Raw genomic sequence first — 18,733 nt, forward strand, 5'->3', positions numbered from 1 at the left:
ATATACATACGCATACATATATATATGTATACATACACATACATATATATATACATACACATATATACATATACATATATACCTACATATACATATATATATATATATATATATATACATACATATACACATATATATATACATACACACACACACACATATATATATATACATACACACATATATATATATATATATACATATACATACATATATATATATACACATACATACATACATGCATACACACACATACATACATACATACATACATACATACATACATATACATACATAGGCTCAACACACACTAACACAAATACTGTCAATACACTGCTATTTTTTCTCCAGTATCATATTCGTGTTTCATTTAGTTATCTTCAAACATGTTTCCTTAAAACTAAATGAATATAAAAGAACCCATTCCTAACTGAAATGGCATGACAAGGAAACTCCATGGTTCCAATTTCTTAAGTTACTTATCTTTTCTAATAACTAGCTCAGATTATTCTTTCCCTACAAAATCATCACCCAGAACCTATGATTCGACAATTTTACACTAAACTCCATGAAGGATTCAAATAAACCCAATCTTCTATAACACTGTTCTTTTAGCTTCAGGTCAATCAAAGCATTGTGAATGGATTTGGTAAATGGAAACTAGAAAAAGAAAATAGTTACATACATATTTATAGGAAGTATGGGTGTGGAAGTTAACTGTGCATGTATGTATGTACACTCTTGTCATGACATTGCATGATGACTGGAAAAATGCGTTGTTCATTTTCAATATTCCATATCAAGGGAAATATTATCTTGTTTGGAAAGAAGCAAGGAGTGGGGACAGAGCATTCAGTCATAGAAAATATGCTTCAATGAAATCCACCCGATTCATGCAAGCATAGAAAAGTGGATGTTACAATGATGATGATGATGAAATAGCTATATTTAATCCAATTAATATTATCTTGATATACAGTAAATATATTCTTATATTCTTGATCTTTCAGCAAAAGACATGCAGAAAAACTGCCATGACTGTCAGTGTACTATTTTCTGTTTGCATTTAGTGGATGGGGAAGTTTGAACATGTCTTATACTAACAGTATATCAAGCTATTCCATGAGAAATTAACAGTAAGTAACAATTTAAAACATTACGCTGAAAAAAAAAATGATTTTCATATATTTGTTTGATGAGAAATATTTTAGTGAAAAGTACATGAGTTATCAACAAGCTTACATTTTATGATGCCATTTTCATTTTAATTTTAAAGATTTTTAGTTGCAAATATGTAAAAACCAGCTTGTGAATATTAATATCAAGTCAGAACCAAATCCAAAAACAGCTATAAGCAAGTATAGATACTTTCTGTATGTGAATGCTTGTGTTGGTTTTGATGTTACAATGGTTATATAAATGGTATGTAAATATTTCATATAGCAAGTTTTAGAAGCAATAAATAAATAGAATAAATTACAATGAAAGATAAATTAATATAAGAGTTAGTAAATTAGAATAAGATAGTCCAACCCTAATTCCATGTGCATATAGACTTAAATAGATTTTTTTTCAAGCAAACTAAGAAAGGAAATAAGTTTGCTCCAAAGCTTTTAAATTTATATATATATATGCATTACAAATAGAATATACTGACCAGCTTGGCAATAATAGTACAAATTAGAGTTGACTACAGGTATCCAGAAGGACAATCAAGCCAATCTCTGTAATAGCCATATTTATTCCATCCATGTTCATCATTTATTGTACTGCATATTAAAGTGTTTATTAGACATTCAAACAAATTAGTATATTGCTGTGAATGAAACAAATGATAATATTATTTATCTATCTCAGTATGAATCTCACACACAAACACACCTCATTTCCTAAAGAAAACTTTCACAAGAAATAGGCAAAAAAGTTCTACAAATATCTCTGACTGATTAGTAAACAAGAGCATTAGTTGAAAATCTATAGTAAATACACAGTGTTCAGGCTAAATTTGATGATTTTTAATGTTTCCTTTTTCAGGCACAGCTTGATGTATTGGTGAACGGTCAATGACATTGGAGAAGTAAAGATTAGAGTCATGATTGAGAAAAAGTTAAGTGACATGGATGACTGAAAGTCAACTGAATATAGGAAAAGAGTTATCTGTGTCATGATGATTCATGCTAGCTATCAAAATGCTGACATCATGACAGCTGTTCAGTGCTCTGTGAACACTACAAAGGCTGTAAGATGTAACTTGGACAGCTGCAACAGATACTATGAAACCATTGCCAGCAAGAAAGAACACAATAAGTGTTCTGACTATGTCCACATGCCAAAATTCATCCCCACAACATTGAATGGAGCATTAGACTCAATTTAGACAGCTATGTCTGGAGAAGGTTGATGCTGGAAGGCCAATTGTATGGCAGTAGGATTCGGCTCATTGCCATACATACCTCTGGAAACAGTCAGAAGTAGATGTCAGAGAATCTCTATGACTTCACCAGCCCCAATTTCTAGCCTCCAGATTCCCCCAATAGTTATCCTGGGTGGGGTATGATTGAGAATGACACCAACTGCTCAGTCTGCAATACCAAGGCCAAGCTAGTGGCTAAAATCAAAGTGTTTGAAGATCTTCCCAGTGACACAGTGAGGAATGCATGCGTGATTCTGGAGCCGCCATCATGAGGCTGTGGTGTAAGGTGAAGGCAACTACTGTGGGTAAACTGTTATCACCCAGCCATAATTTAGTTGATATTTTTTAATTTGTTAAATACTTTTATTTCTGGATGGGATATTGTATTTTCTTTTCCATTTATGCAAACTGTCAAATTTAGCCCAAACACCCTGTATATTACACTAAAATAGTGGAGTAATATAAAAGTTCCAGCATCACACAAGACAACAGAAAACATTTCAACACAGACTGCAAGATGTTCTCAAAGAAATGACAGATAAGAAAAGACAATTTCAAAAATTAATTCAATCCAAGTCAGTATCTCACACACACAAAAGGAAGTTTTGTGATGTCAGGTTCCTCTTCTCACCATGGTATACAAACATATAGAAATTCACAAACTTCACAGATTGATAGTCTAAGTAAAAAAAAAATATGAATTTCTTTAGCTATTGCATGCAAATTATATAATTTGAATTATTACAAAGAAATCAGATTAGTAAAGGATAGACATAATGAAGTAACAGTTAAGCACAGTATCTCAACATTCCAACATCCTTTCTCTCTTCCAATTGATCTCAAGAGATTTATAATTCCAAAACATTTTATACATTTTTTTACTAGTTGCAGACAGTGGACTACAGCATACTGGTATGTATTTTACCAATCTCTATCAAATAATTAAGTCATGTGTTTTTACTAACATAAAGGAACACACTAGTAAATAGACACACACGCGCACACAAACACATGCATGCACATACACACACACTCTAATGATGAAGGACTCTCGTTGATAACAATACATGAGCACTCAGGAGGAAAGGATAAAACACAGCTGCGTGAGCGACTGGAAGGACATGATTGCTTTTGCCTACTATACACCAACCATATGCTCTCAAGAGCAAAGAAACTATGGAAGTAGCAGTTTTTCATTGTCACAGATGTGTGTGATACCTCAACTATTGCAATGGCAACAACCACTTTTGAATAAGGAAAAAGGAGAAAAAAGTTACTGAATAACCTGCACAGAAAATTTGCTTTATGTGAAATAAGATTCAGCATTTATTCAATGCTTTGAAATATTGGTTTCAAATTTTGGTACAAGGCCAGTAAGTTCGTGGGAGGGAATAAGTCAATTACATCAACACCAATACTCAAGTGGTACTTATTTTATCAACCCCAAAAGTATGAAAGGCAAATTTGATCTTGGCAGAATTTGAACTCAGAATGTAAAGACAGACAAAATACTGTTAAGCATTTTGCCTGGTCTGCTAATGATTCTGCCAGGTCACTGCCCTAATGCTTTGAAATATTAAACTAAACAACTTGTATCCAGATATAAGCTTGTTGACTTACAACTTCATCTAGTATCAAAATGTCTATCTCATCATCATCATCTAATGCCCATTTTGCCATACTGTCATGGTTTAGACAGTGAGCCAGATGATTGTGCCAAATTGCAATGTCTGCTTTGGCATAGTCTCTATGGTTGTATGCCCTTCCCAATGCCAACCAGTTTACAGTGTCCTGAGTGCTTTTCTATGTGGTACCAGTATTAGAAAGATTACCATGTAGCTAACAAAACAAGACAAGAGCCCCTTAACTGAGGAGGAGGGCAAGTAGTATTGAGGTAGGTGGTTTTATACCAAGTAATGAGATGTTAAAGTATGAACAGGTGTTTTGCTGTTGGGGGATATATGTGGTTACTCCAGTTGGAATAGAAAGAGGATCGTGGTGAAGATGTGGCAGAGTATACCCTCCTGAGTATGCGCTCCTGAACCAGTAGTTAAGCATCCCACCTATGAGGGATCAATGCTAGATGGGTCAAAACAATCGTAGTGATTAATAAATATTCTCACAACTTCCATCTCTCTTATTAACCAAATACACAACGAACACTGTGAGTGTGAATGTGTTTTGGCAGTAAGCTACCAGGTATATACCATACATTTTATTATATATATATGTGTGTGTGTGTGTGTTATACATAGATATACATGTAAGCACATACATGCAAAATAAAGTGGTAAAAATAGTACTTGAATACCAAAGGTAGAGTAAAATACTATTTTACTGAAACCAAGAAAAAAACTTCACAAACTGTTATTCAGAGTTTCATGTAACCATTTGTCGGATAGTTGCAATAATTCAGTCTAAATAATCACAACTCTCTGACAAATGGTTACATGAAACTCTGAATAATAGTTTGCAAAGTATTTTTGGATTCGATAAAATAGTGTGTATACATATAGACACACACACATAAAATCTATAGAATCTATAAGGGAACTGAAGGAGAAATTCCAAGCATTGAAGCTAAACCTAGAATCAAGAGGTCTGAAGGTAAACTTAGCAAAAGCAAAGGTCTTAGTAAGTAGGAAAGAAGAGAGGACCCTAGTACCTTCAGGGAAATGGCCTTGTTTGATACACAGAAAAGGAGTAGGTATAAACTTCAAATGCTGTACTCAATGGACACAAGTAATGTGGTAGAATCACAAGCAGATTAGCAAGGAAGATAAGCTTTGTATGTAAAAGATACAATGTTGCAGTACATACTACAAATACACTAGAATTGACTCATTTGAATACTAGAAGTAGTTGATAGCTTTTGTTATCTAAGAGATGTAATTAACAAGTGAGGTGGATGCTCCAAAAGTATAGTAGCCAGAATAAGAGCATTCAGGGAGCTACAACCAATGTTGGCAACAATCTGCCTTTCACAGACTGAAGGGTAGATTAAACCATAAAAGATTCTTTGTCTTGCAAAGTTACTTGGTGAACATGCAGTGCAGGTGCCACTTAAAAAGCATCCAGTCTACACTGTAAAGTGGTTGGCATTTGGAAGGGCATCGAACTGTAAAATCCATACCAAAACTCACCTCAAAAGCACTCAGCCCACTCTGTGGGGTGGTTGGTGTTAGGAAGGACATCCAGCCATAAAAACCATGCCAAAACAGACACAGAGGTATGGTGCAGGCTTCTGCCTGGCCAGCTCCTGTCAAATCCTGTCCAATCCATGCCAGCATGGAAAGAGGATGTTAAACAATGATGATGATGAGAAGGAGGAGGAAATATTACTCTGTTTGCTAACAGGTAAATGTTGGTGCCAGGAAGAGCATCTGGCCATAGAAAATCTGCCTCAACAAATTCCATTTGACTTATGCAAGCATGGAAAAGTGGATGTCAAAACAATGATGGTGATACATATACAAGAGGGTACTGGAAAATTCCTGGCTTTGGGTAAAAAAAAATACATGAGGATCAGTTACTTATGATTGTATTCAACATGTTCCCCTCTCAGATTCACATGGATATTGCAGCGGTCCTTCAGTTCTTCTGAGCCCTGTAAAAGAACTCGGATGGTTGGGCCTCTAGCCAGGCCGTTCACAATACCCTTAAAGCCAGGACCTTTTCAGCACCACCTCGTATAGACAGACAGATAGATATATACATACACTATTTTTGTTTAACATTTACTTTTCAATGCTTGCATGGGTCCTACATGAACATCAGCAGAAAATGCTCTTCTTTGTTTCTCTTTATTTCTTCCTTTCTTGCACTTGTTTCTTCATAACTGAATAATCTGTTCTTTCTTTTCTATTTAATTCTTGTTTTCCTTTTTCTCCCAACAATTTCATTTGAAATCAATATGTTACTATTTTATATATCTATATATATATATATATATATATATATATAAGGACAAGCAGAATAAGTGCTTAAAGAGTTGCTAGAAGTACCCTCCCTTTAAGCATATCTCTTACAACTAAAAAAAAAAAGCCTCCCTCAGAATGCTAACAGAAGTAAACCATGCTCTTCTTGTCGGCCGGTTTTATGATGATGTCTGTGCGGAGGATCGTGATGTCATAGGAGAGAAATGTGTCCACATGGATGATGGCTTACTTGCATTTAATGAGGCTGCAAGGAGAGAAACTTGGAGACACAACTATGAAAGGTTGCTAAATGTAGAGAATGAATGGGAGAGAGTCTGCCAAATGTCGGCCCAACAGAGGGATCAGCTATCTGAATTGACAGTACCTTGGTAGATAAAGCAATTAAGAGTGTGAAGACAGGGAAAGCCCCCTCACCCCCACCCATCAGGAATCACCGCAGAGATGCTTAAAATATCTGGCGGTGTTGGCTATAGTCTAGTCACCTATATAGTCAATCAGGTGATACATGAAGGAGTCATACCCAATGACTGGTGTAGCAGCACCGTAGTCAACTGCTACAAGGGTAAAGGTGATGCATTAGATACAAATAATTACAGAGTTATCAAGTTTTAAGGTGTCAGTATATGCTGCTGACTTTCACTGTTGCTGTACTGTGACAATTGTAAACTAGTGTCTTTTTTCATTCTTTCTGTGGATGGAAAAATACTGATATACAGATATCCTCCATGTTACAGAAACTCTAGTTACAGAATTCTGCACCTATGGAAATTAAAATTTGAAATATGACCCCTAATTTGGGGATATGGCTGGCAATTCTACCCTTACAGAAACTCAAGCAAATTTTAACAATTTAAAAAACCCAAATCATAATTTTTTTGGTGGGGAAAATATTTGGTATGATACTTTAATGTACACAACCACTTCTCTCATTTTCCTGTCTCAATTCTCGGTACATTTCTTTTGTGTATAGTCTTTCTTTTCTTTTACTTGTTTCAGTCATCTGACTGCAACCATGCTGAAGCACCACTTTGAAGGGTTTCTGTCAAACAAATTGAACCCAGGACTTATTTTTTTAAAGCCTAGTACTTATTCTCTTGGCCTCTATTGCCGAACTGCTAAATTATTGGAATGTAAACACACCAACACCGATTGTTAAGTGGTGAAGAAAGGCAAACACAATCACACACATAGATACATACAACAGACTTCTTTGAGTTTCCATCTACCAAATACACTCACAAGCCACTTGCCCAAGGTTCCACAGAGTGGAACTGAACCTGGAACAATGTGGTTGGGAAGCAAGCTCCTTACCACACAGCCATGCCTGTGCCTATTCAATTCTTTAAATTTAATTTATTTACTCGCTCTTAACTCTTTTACTTATTTTAGTCATTTGACTACAGCCATGCTGGAGCACCACCTTTAGTCAAGCAAATCGACCCAGGACTTATTCTTTGTAAGTCTAGTACTTATTCTATCGGTTTCCTTTGCCGAACTGCTAAGTTACAGGGATACGGGGACGTAAACACACCACCATAAGTTGTCAAGCGATGCTAGGGAGACAAACACAGACACACAAACATATATACAACGGGCTTCTTTCAGTTTCCGTCTACCAAATCCACTCAGAAGGTTTTGGTCGGGCCGAGGCTATAGTAGAAGACACTTGGCCAAGGTGCCACACAATTTTTTATTTTTCCCAACACATACCCACTTCCTTTCCCTTCTCCTCTCCTCACACCTTGTTTTTCATTACTCTCTAATTTTTTTCAAAAACACTCACCCACATCCTCTTCCCTGTTCATCTTATTTGTACAGGCAATAATTCAACTGACCTTGTTTTTAATCGCTCTTAACATTCTTGCCAACATCTACCCACTCCCTTCAATGTCACACACCTCATTTCTACATACATCAGTTCAACTGAATTTTCTTTGCATTGCTCTCAACATGCTTTCTCACAACTACTTGTACTCTCCTTCACTAATACCATTTTTCTGCATGCCTTAATTTCCAACTGACCTGGGTCTTGTTACTGACTTTAACCCTTTAGCATTCAGATTGCTCTGTCAAATGCAATGCTTATTTATTCATATTGTTTTGAATTGATCCTGCATTATTGCATAGCTTCAAGATGATGTGACTGTTTATCTTTAGAACGACATTATAGGGTGGGTATGAGTGGCCAGATCTGGCTGGCTTGAACATAAAATAGGAAGAATATTTTGGCCTGATATGGCTGGTTTAACTGCTGGAGTTAATCATACTTGTCCTTCCTTCCATACTTTAACATCATTACCATCATTACTTCACCTCGAAAGAGGTTTCCAGTCTTGTATCTGGAGTATACAAGACCACTACTTATTGCCAACAGAACCACACAATATTCCTCAAATTCTACAGTTGCACTATTTGGTGTTGATTTTTTTGTCTATAGCATTTTATTGCACTCACAGGCTGGTATACTTGTATGTACAAAATATAGTAAATTTTTCAATTATAAAATTTATACAATATTCGTATGCCTATTTGCGACATAGGTCATGTTTCCTCTATGACTTAAAATGGTCAGACTCAAATAAAAATCATCCGGTAATTGCCATTTGAATGGAAATTTTGTTTTCACTATAAAATACATATTGTTAGGTTTGTACCACCCCCTCGAGACCCAACTACACTCGAGCAGAAAAATATAGAATACATCATAAGTAATATAGATGTCCTAAATTCAGTGGCAGCATTAATGAAGATGTTACACATTAACTTAATGTGTTAAACCTATCTTTATTAATGTATATCAAATTATACATAAATATATACAAGGTTTACACAGAACTAAGAGTTAGAACTTGCGATCCACTTGTGGACCTTTTTCTTTGGAAGTTTTTGCCAGCTGCACTAAAAAGATTCCCCACTCCTGGATTTAACTACAAACACAGTGTTGTGCATTAACTTTTACTCAAGAAGAATGAGAGGAGTCCATGAAACAGAAGTGAAGACAGTGGTACAAAGAGGGGTTATAAAAGGATTATGTTGCATCACCTCCCATCACACAGCAGTTGATGTCTTTTTTGTGGTGAATATGCACAACACTTGCCTTGGACCCTCCTGATGGAGTTGTAGGGGGTTCAGTCATGATACATGGTATATTTGGGGTATTTTTAGACTTGCGTGCAGTCCATCCTTCTCCAGGTCTGATTATAGCCCATCTCTTCCAGAAAGAGGAACAGATGAGAAAAGAAGAAAAAAGAAAAACAAACAGAAAGAGAAATCAACCCTAGTACAGGACTCATACTTTATTTATCAACCCTGAAAAGATAAAAGGCAAAGTCGACCTTAGCACTATTTGAATTCTGAGTGCCGGAATGAATAACACAAAGCAATCTGTTTGACATTCTAACAATTCAACTTATTCACCACCTTAAATACTGTACTTATGTTGTAACCCTATTTGTATTTATTCAGTAATATCTTTCTTCAAATGTTCTTATGCTGTACTGTTGTGTGCTGAAAATTTGTTCTTTTCACACATAAAAGTGATTGCATTACAATCTTTTTCTCTTTCTTTTTGTCTTCTGAAGAAATTTCATTGGAACGCATCACAATTTTGAACATGGAAATCATTCAGAAAATAGAATTTGCAATACAGAATACCAAGAATGTGATGCCTCCATAACCCAAGAAATGCCTTTGTACAAGCCAACACACACAAACGTATTAACATTTTGCTCAGACACAGTGATACTAATAACCTGCTATTAGAACTAAATATACATATGCTTTGAAAGGAAATGTTTGTTGAGAACAGAGCATAAATGAGTAAGTAACTACAAGTTATGTAATAAACTACATTAGCTTACAGATGCTTGCTTACCAACCACATGATTCTGGGTTCAGTCCCACTACGTGTCGCCTTGGGCAAGTGTCTTCTACTACAGCCTTGGGCCAACCAAAGCCTTGTGAGTGGATTTGGTAGACAGAAACCGAAAGAAGCCCATCATATATATATATGTTTGTGTGTCTGTGTTTGTCCCCCCACAATTGCTTGACAACCGATGTTGGTGCATTTATGTCCCCGTAACTTACCGGCTCAGCAAAAGAGACCAATAGAATAAGTACTGGGCTTACAAGGAATAAGTCCTGGGGTTGATTTGTTCGACAAAAGGAGGTGCTCCAGCATGGCTACAGTCAAATGATTGAAACAAATAAAATATATATATATATAAATTCTTTTACTTGTTTCACTAATTTGACCATGGTCATGCTGGAGCACCACTTTGAAGGATTTCTGATTGAAGGGGGTCCTTATAAATATATATATAATATATGTGTGGGTAAAATTGACAAAAATAGTGAACTTGATGTGAAGAGTGGAAAATGTTTCAAACTGAATCCTTCTTCAGGAAAATGCTGATTTTTGTCAAATATAATTAACAATTCATGTCTTGCCAATGCAGACCAACCCCAGTCTCTTTGGAGTTTTACACATACACACAAGAACATACACTAAATATTCATCATACACAAGACCCAATATCAAGTTAGTAAATTGTCAGAGCTTGCGATAAAATATTTCGTGACATTTGTTCCAGCTTTCTACTTTTTGAGTTCAAATCTTATCTGGATCAATTTTGCCTTTTCATCTTTTCAGAGTCAATGAAATAAAATGCCAATCCAAGGAATACAGAAATGTTAATGTTGGAAGAGATGCATTATATTTCTTCTAGCTCTTTGCATTGTGGTTTCTTGGGACTTTTGTGTTCATGGTTGGAATAAAGCTTGTGTGCTCTGACAGGAACTGCCAACAGTGGCCAAGAGTAAGAAACATAACATTCTCCACAGTCAAACATCAATGGAACAGCCAAATTTCTCTAACAGGTTCACGACAGTAGATTCACTTCATTTTTTGGCTAAACACCACCACTTTTAGCAGAGTTCACTCTGGAGCAACCAGTTAGACCAGGTATCCACTTTGCAAATAACTTACTCCTTTTCTCCCACAAGTCTCAGAGGCATTGACAAAAAAAAATAATAATAAAGGTGCATGGGTGCTGCTTTCCCTCCTTGATTAAACAGTAAAAAACACAGCCCTCCCCCACCCTTGTTGGGAGGTATGCTAGGAAAACTAAAAAGAAACGCTAATAAACAACTTATATGGTTCATAACATTTAAATGAAACACAAGATTTTTTCACTAGTGAATGTAACTTATTTTCACTCACCATAATAATCCTTTCTATTATAGGCACAAGGCCAACAATTTTGTGGAAGGGTCTACATCAATTACATTGACCCCAGTACTCAACTGGTACTTATTTTATTGAACCCAAAAGGATGAAAAGCAAAGTCAACCTTGGCAGAATTTGAACTCAGAAAGTAAAGATGGATGAAATGCTGCTAATATAATAGTAAATAGAAGAATCCTTTCTACTATAGGCACAAAGTCTGAAATTTGTGAAGAGGAGGCTAGTTAATTACATCAGCTCCAGTGCTCAACTGGTACTAATTTTATCAACCCCAAAAGGATAAAAGGCAACAGTGATTTTCGTCAAATTTGAACTCGGAACATAATACCAAAAACAATGTCACTAAGCACTTTGTCTGGCATGCTAATGATTCTGCCAGTTCACTTTATCACTAACTTATCCCCAACTGAGGATATTCCCTTCATTTTTACATCTCTCTGATTTCTCCCACTCTGATGTCAGAAAACTCAGTTCATGGAATCATACTAGGCTATTCTTGAAACAGCTGTTTCTATTCTCTATCTAAATCAAATGTCTTTTTCAAGTGATGCCAAACATTTTGCTATTTCATTATTATACTACCTGCTCAAAGAAAAACAACTTCTAGCCATCATACTTTCAATTACAGTTCAAACCAGAGTTTTAGTGGTGAACCAAACTGAGCACTCATAGTACATACCTATTACTCTACATAAGTTGACAAAAACTCCTTATATATTCTATATACACACACACACACACATTGTTATATACACTTATATATCAGGGGCATATATTCCAGGTGTGTTAGGTGTGTGCTGCATACCGATCGAAGATGGTAAATTCATTATAAATGGAAAACTTTTGTTATACCCTGCTTGAAATTTGGTAGCATTGGATGTGACAGCACACCCAATACAACAACCACCATATGCCACTGATTATACATATATACACACACATATATACATACACACACACATACATACATACATACATACATACACACACACACGCAAATATTTATACATATATATACACATATACTGAAACAAAAGAGAACGTTTGGTTACCATGATAGAAACAAGAAAACTTTACATTGGGAACAGCTTATACAGGAAGCAACCTAGAAGGGAATGAACATGGATAACCCTAAAAGCTCAACACAAAAATGAAATTGACTATATCTTGGTCGATTAAAGGCGCATACTGCAAGATGTCTCAGTAGTAGCGCCATTCAACACAGAAATCATGATAATGAAATCAGAGAGAAAAAGGCTCTGCACATCTCAATGAAGAATCAACGCGTCAATGTCTTTAATATGATGAAGTTATAGGAAGCTATCAAGAAGGAGATTTGGGAGCTCGATGAGGACTACAATTTGCTGGTCCAGAAATTAAAAAACTGAATATGGAAAGCAAAACCTGCAAGCTAGTGAGAGCCTGACGGAAGAAACTCAGAGAAGACGAAGAAAATGCAAGAGATAGAAAACTATGAAGAGAAACACGAAAGATCACCTCGAGTATTTCATTCTCTGCAAAGCGATCAGACAATATCTAAAAAATGCCTTCGAGATTCACAGACTGAAGAAACTGTTGCAAGTTGCAGAAGAAAGGAAAAGTTTTAAAATATGCAGGAGAGGGTTGGCACTCTATAGGTCGGAGGTAACGATGCTTAAGAACAAGGATGGAGGAGGTGTGTAAAACCTGCGGTGAAAGTAAAGATTACGTACATCCGGAGATTAGGGTTAGGGTTTTTGTTACGCCGAAAACGGGTGGTGTACATATTCTTTACCTCCGCCAAACCTGCCACACGGTCCTTTTTAAATCATCAGTGAAGCTCGGTCCCCCACTACCACAAATGGGTATTTCACCTATTCTGATCAGTGAAACTGAAAATGCCTTCAAACTGATGGAAACAAAGTTCCTGGGAAAGATGGCTTTACACTAAAGATGTTAAGATGCAAAGGTGAAGAGCTGCGGAAAAGCCTTGTTCTATGCCTCAATCGCCATCTAAAAAAGGGTAAAATAGCCTCAGAGTGGAAAGCGTCAAATACCATCCTGCTTCATAACAAGGGTGACAAAGAAGATTCGAAAAGCTATCGCCGCTTGTCTCACTCTTATAAGGTGTCTACTTATAGACCGCTGTGTCCACCTGTTAACAGCAGTCTGACTGGTATTTCAAATTTAGCGGTTTAAGTTTAAGCAACTCACACAGCCGTTAAGTTCAGCCCTCGAAATGACACGCTAGAAACTGTCGAAAACGTAACAACACAGTAATTGCTACCCTACATACCCACCACCCGTCCCAGTGTATTTACCATTACTAGTTCAGTGTCCGGTTTGTATCAGCACCGATAGATGCATGATCACGCTGACCTATGAGGTGAAAAAAAAAATAAAGATGTCAACAAAATATATATTCTGTAAAGTTCGTAAAATGGATTAACATCTTCTTCACAGAGAGACATGAGAACCTTTTTAAACGATGATAAATTTACAACCCATCAGCTAACTACACATGATGTGTTCTACTTTATCAAGTAGAATCGACAGATTAAAGCACCCAGAGAACAACAGAAATTAAATCGGATCTGTTGTGTACAATATTCACTTCAGGTGTGTAGAGCAGAGACATTTCTTAATTTGTCCGTTTTCCTCTCTTACAATTTAATATTTTCAATGCTGACTCAGAATCCTTTAGGTTTCTCTATACACACACACACACACACGTTATGACTCACGTTACCAACACCGCACACCCACGTCTTGGTTTCGCTTCCCTCCTACGATCACAACATTAACGCTGACTGAGTCACCCTGTCAACTTGTAGTTAGAACTACCTTCGGTGTCCACAGTTAACTACACATACATCAGCTATACCATTTGGCATACATTATATAGATAGACAGAGAGAGAAAATAATATCTGTTATAAGTTATACATTAATACACATTATATACGATATATACATCTATTATATATGTAGGTATGCCACATGTGTGTGCGATCGAGTATGTAAGGCCGCAGTCCTATAACTGAAACCATTAAAAGAATAAATATATATATATATAAAGTCTATACATGAAATTTTCCAAGTTATACACGTGAACACAAACAAGACATACACACTACACAGTAAGCTGTACTCCACTGCCATTAAAATATATCAGTCACAGACTACTTTTTATATCAACACACATCACCAGCCAACGAAGGAGAACTCAATACGCAGTCACTCGACCTGTTAGAAATGACAGCCAAACTGCCTTCAAATCATATCCCGCCATTAAAAAAGAAAGAAATGGTATGGTTGACCATTAGCTATGTTCGATCAGGTTTGATCCGAAAATTGAAAAAAAAATTCAAATTTCAGAAAGTGTTATCTGATGGATTTCTTTTTTTATTTAAAAAAAAGGGAGACAAAACACTGGCTAATAATAATAATAATCCCCATTAAAAGAAATCAATTTAGCTTTACAGGTATTAAATGCTCCCAAAATACTGATTATATTTGATCCCACATGAAACTGCGTTCTTGAGATAAACAGTTTGTTGAAGGTCTCCAGAGATGTAGACTTGAGATGTTTGTGTTTGGCGTGTTTACTCGGGAATTCCAGCGCTTCTACCTTCGTCAACACGTTACTGAAATATATGCTACAATACATATATATTGATAGTATTTACATAAACACTCAGCTGTTAATTTATAAGATTACGCTTGTTGGTAATTGAGCAAGAGCCTTTTTTTTTTTTCTTTTACACTATACAACGTGTCCTTCCTACTTTGAAACAGCAGAGCCCGAGTGGAAGATCTGGATTCCATTTCTAGCAGGTCGCATGACCCGCATAGAGGTTTCCCAATTGGTAAGATAGGCACAGAGATGACCGAGATGGTTGAGAAGCTCGCTTCGCAGTGGGTCTCACATTCGATCTCATTGCGTGACATAGTCAGCATGTGTCTCTTACCGTGGTCTAAAGTTCACCTAAGCCTTGTGAATGAAAACTGGGTACACCAACCGCAGAAGTCAAATGGACTGTACCACTAACTCAAAGGGCCAGCTTCGTCAGGCTAATTCTATCTGAGAATTAAGGATACTAGTGTTTAAGCAATCCTAGGTCACTTATACGAATTCAGTAATTCACCTGATCGAACAACGGCAATGTATAATCATTGAAACAGAGATCCAGACAGATAATAGGTAGATAGAGAGATGAAAGAAGGTATAAGAATAGGTAAAAGAGAGAGCCTCCATAGCAGAATCTCCAAGTAATCTCAAATAACCTAAGATCCATCAGTTCAGAACTAATCTAGGTGTGTGAAAAATTAATTTAGAAAAGCCATGATGAAAGTATTGAGGCTACTAAACAAGCAGAGAGGGACATCACACGCATAAGGGTTTTTAGGTTTGATGGAAGAAAAGTTTAGTGGTAATTTACAATTCCTTTTCGCCTGTTTTTGTTGTTACATTATATATATATATACACACTATCAACAACATAATGATATTCTGAGGAATAGAAAGAATTACGACAGCAACTGGTTGGAGATTAACAGATGTGATGACTGGAAATGTATTAGTTTAACATACCATCAGTAAGGGAAAGAAAAAAAAACACCGATAAAATATATACACCATGTATGCACACTGCATACACATATAAATACATACATATATTAGACATAGTATTGGATACAATCAGTTTGTGAGGGGGGAAAAAAAAGACACTGAAGTAAAATATGCGCAAAAAAAGAAAAGGAAACTATTCTGAAATGTTAAGTTGGTAAGGATATTTTCATAGATGCTGGGTTATTTTGTTCAGCCAGGAGCTGATATTTGATTGCATTGACTCCACATTAGCAACCAATACAAACAAATGTAAGGAAGCAGAGACGTAAGAATTAAAATAAATAATATAATATAAAAATAAAATAAAGAAATCGCCAACAAGAAGACAACCTGTGCCGTGAGATGTAATGCTAACAGTGATATAGTAATAATAATAATGGCTTCTAATAATTCATAACAAAACTAACACCGACGACAATAATAACGATAATGTACGGTAATAACAAGAACAACAATAATAATTATAACAGCAGCAGCACTATAAGAATAAAGAATAATAATGATGATAGTGGTGGTGATGATAACAGCAATACTATCAACAAAAACGGTCGAAGACGTCGACAGTTTCTGTCGACTTCGTCAGAGGCAAATAGCTGGCCTGTCATCAGTTTCCATTAAAAGCCCGACAGCCAACTGGTCTCCATGTCGAACACCCTTCCGCTGCTTCAACATTGCTAAGCCAACACAAGACGAGCAAAGGAAACAGGTTTTTCGAAGATTTCATATTTTATACAATTTCTTTTAAATATACAGATAATAATCTAATGTTTTGGTTTTCTTTTTGGTGGGTTTTGGTAGTCGTATGAAAATCCTGACTTTTAGATTTAGGTTAAAAAATTTAAGATTTTTTTTTTTAGGTTATACGATGGATGTATATATTATGGAAGAAGGAAATCGACCGCGTGTAATCTCATAATATTATTCTGACGGTCTGTTTATTCTGTGTGATCGTGGTGGTGGCGGTGCATTGGGTTTTAGTTCAATCTGAGTACTTACTTACCAGTTAACGTACTTTTCGTCACCAACTTTGCCGCAATCGGAGTGGATAAATTAGCAGAATACGTAGTGGCCACGTCAACTACAGCGTCACAGCACAACGCCGCCATACAACTCACTCCTCCTCCCCCTCTTTTCTTCCTCTTACTCTCTCACTCCCCCTCTATCTATCTTTTTGCTTTCACTCCTCTCTCCAGCTATGATGCTTCGCTCTTTTTCTCTCGTATCGCTGTGGAGAAGGAAGAGATATAAAAAAAAACACAGCAACGCGTATGTACACCAAATTTGTGCTGTGGTTGTTGAAGTGTTTCACCTCCTCTAATAGTTATTACTACGCGGAGAGCTGTAAAACACTCCTACGTATTTCTTACTCATGACGACACTGCTACATCAAACTCAATAAACGATGACGTCAGTCAAGCTAAAGAACTATTTATCTTGAAGCTTCATCTAATCTCTCTATCTTCCCTCCTCCCTCCCTTCTCAGGTATTTAGAAATTATTTCACTTATGAACCCTCTTTTTTTCACTCTTCCATTATTATTTTCTTATAAGTAATACTACAGAACTATCTGTATAAATAGTTTCATCGTTCTGACACTATAAATATATAAATACGCGCATGTGTATGTATGTTATTAAGTTGGGTGTGAACAAGTCAGAGAAACTGACACCCTGTCGTGATTATGCGATCCAACGAGGGAGCCTGTGTCATTCAACCTGCAAGAAATAACAGCCAAATCTCCTAATCATGCCTTACTATCTTATACAAGGACAGGACGACACATTAATTAATGTAGTCCTATATACCTGTAAAAAGGAGGGGATGGAATGCCTTCACTCAAAGTTTACCTGCGGCTAAACACTACTAAAAATGTTATGATTTCCTCTTCATCTCCTCTTTCATATTTCGTTGCAGAAGTCGCTTTTTTTTTTACTCCCAGTAAATCAATTCTTTGCTCTTATGTTCACAAAATGAGGTTTATACTGAATAGAAGGGGGTTAAGGTTGTCATGACATTCGTTTTTTTTTTTGTTTTTTTTTCAAGGGCATTAGTAACAGCAAAGCAGTTTCAATAGTGAGTGAAAGCTGTGTCGACCCCACTTTCCTTGCTAAGTTTACATTTTACTTCCTGGTTCAAAATGTTTTAAATTCGCGATGCTGCATTTGTAAATACTCTAAATTTCCCTCCACAAAACTCTGATGGATCTTCCTTGTGTTCAACTTAACGAACTATTTTCCGTTAACGCCCGTATATCATAAAACTTTCACTTCTGACTATAATTATTGACAATTCAGGGTCTAGTCTCTTTAATAAAAAGCAACTGAAAGTAAACACACATACACACACACACATACATATATATATATATATAATATACATATATATATATATATAATATACATATATATATATATATATAATATACATACATATATATATATATAATATATATACATACATATATATATAATATATATACATACATATATATATACATATATATATATATATATATACATACATATA

General features: G+C 35.9%; 1 protein-coding gene and 1 long non-coding RNA gene across 15 annotated transcripts in view; one reads left to right on the plus strand and one right to left on the minus strand.

Annotated features, from left to right (window-relative positions):
• The window catches only part of LOC106881849 (cyclic AMP-responsive element-binding protein 1), a 66,362-nt gene extending 49,020 nt beyond the window's left edge, over positions 1–17,342 (minus strand). For 4 of the 13 annotated variants that reach the window (XM_052969871.1, XM_052969863.1, XM_052969847.1 and 1 more), the window contains exon 1: positions 17,208–17,342. Coding sequence is in view for 1 of the 13 variants with exons in the window: in XM_052969868.1 (XP_052825828.1) it covers positions 17,204–17,313 (110 nt within the window). In the remaining 12 variants the exon portion in view is untranslated. Of the gene's footprint in view, positions 1–1,657; positions 1,817–17,203 lie in introns of all 13 variants that reach the window. The other 9 variants (XM_052969884.1, XM_052969873.1, XM_052969850.1 and 6 more) reach the window with 6 other exon arrangements.
• Positions 13,234–18,733, plus strand: part of LOC128248517 (uncharacterized) — a 22,535-nt gene continuing 17,035 nt past the window's right edge. Inside the window, exon 1 of one of the 2 annotated variants that reach the window (XR_008264692.1) lies at positions 13,234–16,913. This is a non-coding gene — a long non-coding RNA (uncharacterized LOC128248517). Of the gene's footprint in view, positions 16,914–17,567; positions 17,691–18,733 lie in introns of those variants that run through there. The other variant, XR_008264689.1, reaches the window with a different exon arrangement.

The sequence above is a fragment of the Octopus bimaculoides genome, chromosome 1 (assembly GCF_001194135.2).
Source record: "Octopus bimaculoides isolate UCB-OBI-ISO-001 chromosome 1, ASM119413v2, whole genome shotgun sequence".
NCBI lineage: Eukaryota > Metazoa > Mollusca > Cephalopoda > Octopoda > Octopodidae > Octopus > Octopus bimaculoides.